Genomic DNA, 9,616 nt, shown 5'->3' with positions numbered 1-9,616 from the left:
CTAGATGCAAAGCTGAAAGCTGAAAATTACGGATACCAGGCGCTCCGGAGCAATGGGTGCAGGAAGCTGTCTGCCTAACTCATGGGGTGCTAGAAGTATTGTCAATCTCTTTGTCAACGCTCATGGGGTGCTAGAAGTATTGTCAATCTCTTTGTCAACGGCTCCTCGGGCCCGGCAGCCATGTTCTGCTGAAGTCTCTGGGTCATTATTGGCGAACCGACCCAAACTGGGCTGCAGGCCCAGAAATTGTCACTGAAAAGATGTGTCGCTCTGTTGTCCCAAATAGGTTGAGTGGCACAAATTGACCAGTGTAACCTTTTCAGAGTCTCCGAATATTAATTATTTTACTAACAATGCCATTGTTAGGGTATCAAGAAAAGGGAAAGCATCTCACACATAATTTTATGACCCTAGTACACTCACTCTCTTTGTTACTCATTGTTCATTTCTGGTTGTGGCTTCTTGGCCCATGTGGAATTTTCATGTCGTGAAAACACGAGGTTTTTACCTCCAGGTAAGAAGCTTACTTGTAACGAAGGATGGTACTCCTGATAGTTTGATGTGCCAGAACTGACTTGTAAATTGTGCCTTTTGTTTTTCTTCCTTGACAGTATAACACTGCCTTTAAATTCAGATGTCCCCAAGGTATTTGCAGCATTGCCTGAGTTTTATGTAGAAGATGTTGCTGAATTTTTATTTTTTATTGTACAGTAAGTGCCTTTAAAATTCTGCATAATTGCTCTAATCTGCTTTTGTATATGATGGGTCCACGGTAGGAACTGCATTGCAAAGCCTTTGTTCTGTGCGCGACATTTGATGTAGCAGTTTTTAACGGACGCGGCCTCCAGAATGGAAAAATAAATCCAACTATGGCAACAAGCCAGTTCCAATAATATCTCAGAGACAGCAGTGGACTTAACAACTCTGATAATCATGTAGTCTGTGAAAACGGAACTGAATCCTAACAGTTGAATATGGGTTTCTGAGAAACAGAAGGCATGGGCAGTTTATAAATATCTGAGTAAGCATCCAGAAACCAGAAATAACCTACATCTCTCTCGTACCAATTTTTTTCCCTGAATTTTATACCAAAATTAGAGACAGCTTACAAAGAACTAGCTTGAGTTTTAAAAGTGATATTTTCAGGCATTTTTTCATTAGAGCAATTAACTTCATCAGTATTTTCTTGAAAGTCCTTGCAGTGGTGAAGAAGTTTGTGAAATGTAACTGACTTTAGTTCCAGTTACGATTTCTGCCCCCCCCCCCAAAAAAAAAGCTTTATGTTAATGTAGCACTTAGTAGCCCATGTGAGCATTGGGTTTGAGTCTCTAGTTTTAAAGCAAGTAATCAATTTAACCTCAAGGAAATTCAGTGTATCCTAGACCTGCCCTTCCTGTAGCCATCCCCCTGCCTGCCCTCTCGCCCCAATTTAATGGCGTCAGCATCCGCCCAGGCTGTGTCTCAGAGATGTCTTTTCTCGCTCTCCTCAGACACTCCCCTCAGGCGCTTTATGAGCCCTGCACTCAGGATGTTGTGATGTTCCTTGTTGTGATGTTGTGCAGCCAGAGCTACATCCGGAATCCGTATCTGGTGGCCAAGCTGGTGGAGGTCATGTTCATGACCAATCCTGCTGTTCAGCCACGAACCCAGAAGTTTTTTGAAATGATCGAGAATCACCCTCTCTCCACCAAGCTGCTGGTCCCATCCCTGATGAAGTTTTACACAGGTAGGTCGGCGCTGGGCATAGCGGTGACCGTGACAGTTGGAGTTGGGCAGGGCTGTCTAAAGCCGAGGGATGCCGTGACTCTACACGTTTACTATCCCCACATCTATGTGGGCACCACTTCAGTCTGCCTGGCCAGCCCTCTGCCAGCCGTGCCCCATCTAGTGCTGCTGGGCCTTCTCCTCAAGCAGTACAAGTAGTGCCGGCTACTGTGGGTCCTCAGGGTCTAATGAGAGTCCATGGTGACTGGGGGCAGTTGTGTCTACAGCATACATTGGTGTTTTCCTCTGAGTGAAAGGATTTGGTTCGTTTTGGGTTTTTTTTTTTGTTTTGTTTTGTTTTTGATTTGGTTCGTTTTAGGTCGGATCCTACAGAATTAATTCTAACCAGCATTTTCCAAGCGTGAGTGAAATAGGGAGCTTGTTGCAAATGCTTGCTTTTGGAGCCTACTCGAGCCAGCGGAGCCAGGAGCCCTTGGAGCCTCTGAAGTGCTCATTCGTTCACCGACTCACAGGGATCGACCGAGTGCTTACCATTTGCAGGCCACTGTTGTAAATACTAGGTCACTTATTTGTGGCCTGTGAGAGGCCCTCTTTTTATGCCTGGGTTATATTCCAAATAGAATTTTTAATTTCATTTTTCAACTATGCAAATGTGTTTCCAAAAATCTGATTACATGTAAGATCTATTTGTCTGTTCCCCGGCCAAGGCACATAGGAGCAGCACTGGTGCATGTTCCTGCCCCTTGTAGACTCCTGAAGGCAAGGAAATATGTCTTCTTATTGCTCATCAAACCTGGCATGTTTGGGCTCTCAGTAAACGTTGGTGACGTTTAAAAGCATATTCTCACCAGGTATTTTCAGAACTCCTCTACAAAGCTCTGGGCGTCCAGAACGCAGTCCCTCACCGTGCACAGCAGCATCCGAGCACGGGAAGATGGCTGCTCACTTTCCCCTGATACTGAGGCTCCCAAGGGTGTTGCCCGGCTTCCCCTTCCTCGCTGTTGCTTTATGACATCCGCTCAGAGATTCAAGGAGGCAGCTCGGTGGTTATGCGCTCAGCTGCCAGTAGTTTGAGGACAAGTAGAACTTAAAAGATAATGGCATTTTTCCACAAACCTTTTTTCCCCACTTCAGGTAAAATGCCAATATATAGATTTAAGGGGACATTGTTCTTTTTTTTATTATTATTATAATCTCTCTCTTTCTCTCTCTCTCTCTCTCTCTTGTTGAGAACTCCTTGTATAACAGAGCTGGAAGGACACATTTTGAATGGTAGAGTGATGGGTGGAATTCAGTCTTCTTTGTAACTTAGGCGTGCATACCTGTGTCCAACATGCGCATGTGCGTATCTATTAGTTGATGGAGTGGTGCCCCCGTTAGTGACCTGGGCTCTCATGGTGGCTCTGGGATGAAGTGCGTGAGTGTGTGTGGTTGTTCCAGCCTGAAGGAGCAGACACAGGGCTGGGCCTCTAGCCTGGCAGAGCTTCACTGGTCACATTCCAAGAGGTGGCAGGTGGGTGCTGTTCTCCTCTTCCTGGGTACTGTGGAGCACGGTGAGCCCTGGCCCCGGAGAGATGATCCTTAGACTAATAATAGCTACCCCTTCTTGCGCACTTACTAATCCTTTCATTTAATCCTATAGCTGTCTAAAAATGGGCGCTATAAATATCTGCGTTTTACAAATGAGGAAACTGAAGCTTAGAGAGGTCATGAAGCTTGCCGAAGGTCACCCACCGGTGAGTGGCAGAGCCAGTAGCTGCAGCAGTTGGCCTTCCGCACAGGTGCGCCTGGTTGCTGTGTTGCTCTTCACATAGTTCCCAAGAGGCTGCAAGGCCTGGTCCAGAGGTCCATGTGAAAGCCCTCTGTCCCCAGGCCCTTGGAAGAACTAAGCCAATCTGGGAAGTGGCCAGAAAGAAAATGAGTTCCCAGGTCCCCCTGCCCACTTAAGTGCCCGTGAGCCCCTAGTCTAAGACCCACCCACTGGTTTCGATCCTGAGTCCTGAACATGCCTGGCCCTCTCAGCCCTGGGCATGTGGATGATGCCCAGGGCAGTACAGAGAGAGCAATAGTGTCCAAGCACAGGAAATGCTTAGGCAGAAAGTTTTCAAGTAGAAATATTTTATTCCTATGACAATAGCTTCCTGTACTTGGGGCTTAGAAAGACACTGATCACCACGACCGTGGTTCTCTGTACTAAAACCGATCCAGTTGCGAGTGCAGCAAATAGTTCTGAAGCACCTACTACGTGCTGACGCTGTTTTCAGTACTCAGGCAAAGTTGGTGAAGATGTCCAAGTTCCCGAATCAGACATTCCAGTCTGGAGACAGACCTTAAACTTGCAGATTTCAAGTGCCCACAGCAGTGGGCTCAGAGACAACAATGACAGTGATGATGGCACAGAGGCTGGCAGTGTTTCCTGTAGGAGTAGAGAGGGTTTCTATGAGTCAGACCCAACCCGATAGCACCTAGCATCACGGGCTCAGGACACGGACGGGCAGTTTTAGATGATATAAGGGGGGTTGTAATAGGCTCGTGGGTCAGCTCTCCACACTCTAGTGCACGCTTTTATGTAATTAATAAAATGACACATAGTTCGTCTTCTAGGAGGGTTAGCGTTGTGAATATGCGTCAGTGCTTTCAGATGTCTGTGTGGTGGGTGTTATTTACTTTATTCCTTTCTTTGTAAATAATGTTTTCTATTTTAGCCTTAAAATAGCTTCAATGATGAGCAAAAAGGGGGGAAATCTAGGAAGTACGAAAAGGGAAACCATTTCGGAAGAAGCCAAAGAAAATGGAAGAGCCACAATCATCTCTGTTAACTCAGGAATTTGACATTATGTGAAAACAGAGGATCAGATCACACAATGGAATGATGACTACACCATTTTGTAATTGCCAAATTATGTCATTATGTAACTGCCAAACCACTGAGAATCAGAGTCCAGCCAAGTTGGCGCCTGGCCTTCACCATCACAGCCAGTGTGACTCTCTCCCTCGCACGTTGGTATTCGTTACTGCCAGACCTACCTCATTCAGAAGCAAACAAGGCAGTAGACTTTTTAATGACTAAGTAGACTTTTTATTGTCATACATGGGAAATGTTTGATAATGAGGTTCTCAGTAAGTGAGGAGTGGGGCGGGGGGAGTGTTTAAATAATGATTATGCCAAAATTATGGCATGTTTTATAGCTCGTAGTTTTCACCTAGACATGGAAGTTACTCTGTGTGTTCCGTTGCAGTGGGTGCCCCTGGAGATGGGTCTTAGGATGTGGCTGCAGGTGTTGGGCAGGCAGGTGGGCATGTTTATGGCTTGTGGTACCTTCTGTCAGGTTGCTCTTAGAGAAAGTGTACCCCAGATAATGCCCACGGCACATTAGCACTGCCGTTTCTGTCCTGTCTGCCTGGTTTAATTTACTTTATCTTTTTCTTAAAAAGCATTTGAATTTGCCCAGTAGTTTTTCCTCATCTTAAAATTTGTTATGATTCAGGAATTCCTCAGGCTTAAACGGTTTGTCCTTTGGACAAACAAGTCCCTCCTGGCTCTGTTTGAATAGGTGTGGGATGTTGATCATCAGTAGCGCTGGGCGATGGTGGCACAAGCCTTCACCCTGCCTTTCTCTGTCTCTGTGTGGGGAAATGGCCATAGTACAGTTTTTAAAAAAATAAAGCACACTTAATAGGTACATGACCACTAATAAAACATAAATTTCCTCCACTTAGAGAAGCTCATTTGAAGGGTGTGGTATGCCTGTAATAAGCGCATCAATTGAAATTTGGGGTGGAGGTAGAAGAATTCAGCTGTGGTCGCCGCCCAGTCATCGTTACCCACTGACACCAACACTCTCCCAGCCCAAGATTGCCAAACCTGGGGAATGTTGATCGAAAACCAACTTGTCATTTCTCTCCTGCTTTCCAGGCCGGGGGAGAAGTATTTATCAGACACACCCATTCGGTAATGTTGTAGCGTGTTAGAAAGGCAAGGAAGAACGTACCCTACCATGTGTTTGCTTCTTTTCTTCTTTAGATGTTGAGCACACCGGAGCCACCAGTGAGTTCTATGACAAGTTCACAATTCGCTATCACATCAGCACCATTTTCAAAAGCCTTTGGCAAAACATCGCTCACCATGGGACCTTTATGGAGGAGTTCAAGTAAGTACCGGGCGCCTGATGGCACAGCTTGCGCTCTTGAACATCGCAGGGAGGGTTGCAGCGTAAGTGCTTTCCCTGCCAGGCGCTTGATGAGTGGTCCCCGCCTGTTGTGGGCGGTCCCGATGGCACTGCCGACTGCGGGCAGGGCTATCTCAATGTCGGCGCTTGCAAGAGAGCGCCGACTGTAGATTTGGCAAGATACTCCAGGGCTGGTGTACAGGAAAAAAGGATCTAAATATTCTGAGATGAGGTGTTAAGTGTTTGGGTTTTTTCTCCGTGCTCCTGTGATCACAGCGAACATGAAGTTGTCAGAGTGACTGAACCAGATCTCTAGGGCTCTTGAATATCCCCTCGAACCAGGGGTCACCCTGTTAGCAGGACCTTAGACCTAGAAGCAGTTAGGTTGGGTTTGTCAGTTGAAATGCTCTTGTTTGTAGTCAGACCCTAAACCTTGATTAAACACTTTCTACACACCCACCTGAGAGTACAGGGTTAATAAATCCATCTGTATATTCTGCCCATGCTTAAAAAAGCAAGGGAAATGAAATTGTCTTCAGAAGAAATTGTATCCCTCTCCTTGGGTCGTTTAGAAACCTCTGGGTCTTTGAACACGGCTTGATGTAGCTTGTTAACTGGATTCCAAGCTGACGACATGTGTTTTATTAGTGGCAGAACCATTGCCAGGTAGCGTTCTGTAGAGTCACTTCCTTAGTTCTGTGCTTCCATAAAGTGCTGTGCAGGCAGTGTTCTGTTCCAGCCACACCGTGGGACAAGCTTAGCCCTCAAGCAGCGCCGCTCCCCCCCCCCCTCCCCCCTGCACTCTGTAGTTGGGAGAGCTTGCGTGAGCTTCTAATGTCCCTGAGGTCCAGACCGCCCACCCTGCTTTGTAGGAACGACTCTTCCCCAGGAAGGTAGCCCACCCCCACCCAGTTACACAGCGTCGATCCTGAGGCAAAGTCCTCTTCTCTGCTGCTTGTCAGGAAGGTAGCGAGTCAAAGAGGCAATCCACGCTGCCCCCAGCAAGTTCTCCAGTGTAACCTGATCAAACAGCAGCTCCTGACATTGGAAGCTTCACGTCTGTAAATCAATATCCTGCTTGATAAATACTGCTTGTCTTTTGTCTTCAGTGTGTCTCTTTTGATAACGTAACAGATCAGTGGGTTCTTATCTCTTCAGCGGGTAATTGTTTATGCTTCCCTCGTATCTTGGTGCCCTGTTTCTAGTTGTAACATCTTTCGAGGCTGGCACAGTGTTTGGTCCACTTAAAGCTGTTGAGGTGCTGTACCACCAACACTGCTGGCAGCTGGGTGACGGGTAACAGTGTCCTGGGCACTCCCACTGAAGCCAAATCTGAGCAGCTAACACATTCCCAGAATATTTACTAACTGGCACTTATGTATCCCTAAAAGTTGGCTCTCGCCGACTCTGTACTTTCTAGAGTCATGGAGGCTGAGAGAACCCCTGAAACTTTACCCTGAGATGATCTTTAAACCTTACACCAGTGGTTCTCAACCTGTGGGTCAAACGACCCTTGCACAGGCGTCCCCTAAGACCATCAGAAAACACATTACGACTTACATGACGATTCATAACAGTAGCAAAATTACAGTGATGATGTAGCAATGAAAATAATTTCATAGTGTGGGGTGGGGGTCACCACCACATGAGAGACTGTATGAAAGGGTCACGGCATGAGGAAGGTAGAGAACCACGGCCTTACACCAATAGCATCCCCTGGAGTTTTCTTAAAACCAAACCGAGAGTTGCAGCGTACGTCCAAAACGATGTCTCTGTAGAACACGGTGCCCCTTGTCGCTCGAGCGCGTGGGTCAGAGTGACAGCTTATGGAGCCGTGGGTTTATCCTAAGGGGGAGGGACCATTCCGAAAGCAGGGCTGCGGCCGCTTGCCCCGCTTGAAGAGTGCAGTCCCTGTCATTGAGCTGCGCGTGCGCAAATTGCTAGCGTTCGTGAATGTCGCTGTGTGTCTTCTCAGCAGCAGCAACAAAATGCGATGATAGCCCAAATGCTCTAGGGAGCAGTGCTATAGCACACGTGTCACCGCAAGTTGGAATCGACTCCCTGGAAACCAACAAGAAAGGTTGCGGAGTTGGTTTAGATTCTGTGTGCGTATATATTCTCAACATTAGTAACACGGCGTCGGTGACTTCAAGAGACTCGGCAGTCCTTGAAGTTGTGCTCAGGTGGGCAAACCTCCAAGTGGAGGTGGCTGGGCGGAGGCTTCTTTTGAGGGCTCCAGTCCGGGGAGGTGTATAACCCTGTACACTGTCACTGCCTTTTCAGTTCCGGGAAGCAGTTTGTTCGCTATATAAACATGCTGATCAATGACACGACCTTTCTGCTCGACGAGAGTCTGGAGTCTCTGAAGCGGATCCACGAAGTGCAAGAAGAGATGAAGAACAAGGAGCAGTGGGATCAGTTGCCGCGGGTGAGGACACGGTGGCCCCGCACGCCTGGGCCGCCTGCTGGGCTCTGCCTTTGGACACGGGCAGACTCTGGTTCTGGGGCTACATGTCTGCGTCTGACAACATCCTTCTGACTCTTCCCACGGGTGGGCTCCCTGGACCTTATGCCCAGGCTGGGAACAGGAGAAAATGCGAACGGTTGTTCGAATGCTGAGAAGTGAATGAGCCTTCAGAGTATGCCCCGAGGCCGTCTCGGCTGCTCTCCTTTTGAAAGATGTGTGTTCCTTCTGTTTGCTTTTTGGAGAAGAGCCTTTATTGTCTGAACATATCGATTATGGTTTGTGAAAGCGCGCACTAAATCTCTCACCTCTCTGCTAGACGGGAACGTCATTTATCTGTGTGGTACCTTTTAGACAAAGCGACAAATCACTGAAAAATTCTGGGTTTCAATTTTTTCCCCTTTTAATTGTTCTTGGTTTCCCTATTCAGTTGCTAATAGAAGAGAAAAGGGCCCTGGTACAGCAGTTGTCAGTACTCCGCTGCGGACAGAGAGGTTGAAAGCTTTAGCCCTCCCGGTGGCACTGCGTGAGAAAGACCTGGCCATCCGCTCTCCTAAAGATGGCAGCTTAGGGACCCATGGGGCAGTTCTGCTATTAAATGACCTCTGCTATGGTCAGAATTGGCTTAACAGCACCTAATAGCACCAACAAGAGAGTCCCATCTTGCTAGTTCCAAGAGAAATCTGTGCTAGTCAGGTGACAGTACCCTCTCCAGCACTGTTGAGCCATCTGGCTGGAGCCTGGGCCTGTTAGCAGGCCCATAGAGCTGCCGGTGACGTCATAGCGTGGCTAGTGCTCAGAACCAGAACAGCTCTCAAAAAGGCGTCTTTGTACACTCGTGGGTAAGGAGACTTCTTCTCTATGTACAGTAGCAGTCCCAAAATCGAAAGATTGTCAAGGCTATAATGCTGTGGAGTCAAAAAAGATAACCTGAATTTAATGAACATGTTTCATTCCAAGTATTCCTGCAGCTTTGATGGGCCTTTCCCATCTCGATGTAACCCGCATGCTTAGACTGAATGCTGGAGTTCTGTGCGCATGCCACCGCTCTCCTTGAGCCCGGGCGGTTAGATTCGGAATGTAAGGCCGTGGTCTTCTCTTTCCTTGGCCCTGGACGGACCCTCTCTGCCATCTGTTCCTGCCCTTATGCATTTCTAAACTCACAGAAACCATTGTGCCACAAGGCCACGGAAGCTTCCCACAATCCCCCAACACTCAGAGAGCAGTTAGCCCCCCGGGCTAATGCTCTCAGAGAACA

At 47.6% G+C, this 9,616-nt stretch overlaps 1 protein-coding gene across 2 annotated transcripts in view; it reads left to right on the top strand.

Annotated features, from left to right (window-relative positions):
- Positions 1 to 9,616, top strand: part of UBE4B (ubiquitination factor E4B) — a 135,021-nt gene that overhangs the window by 109,995 nt on the left and 15,410 nt on the right. For both annotated transcript variants that reach the window (XM_045298742.1, XM_004705184.3), the window contains 4 exons: positions 612 to 710; positions 1,491 to 1,726; positions 5,750 to 5,876; positions 8,178 to 8,322. In XM_045298742.1, coding sequence (XP_045154677.1) covers positions 612 to 710; positions 1,491 to 1,726; positions 5,750 to 5,876; positions 8,178 to 8,322 — 607 coding nt within the window. The remainder of the gene's footprint in view (positions 1 to 611; positions 711 to 1,490; positions 1,727 to 5,749; positions 5,877 to 8,177; positions 8,323 to 9,616) is intronic.

This window comes from Echinops telfairi, unplaced genomic scaffold (genome assembly GCF_000313985.2).
Source record: "Echinops telfairi isolate 266 unplaced genomic scaffold, ASM31398v2 ScPeMD7_7457;HRSCAF=8495, whole genome shotgun sequence".
In the NCBI taxonomy this organism is placed as follows: Eukaryota; Metazoa; Chordata; class Mammalia; order Afrosoricida; family Tenrecidae; genus Echinops; species Echinops telfairi.
The sequence above is the reverse complement of the archived record's forward strand: the minus strand, read 5'-3'. Positions and strand labels throughout refer to the sequence as shown.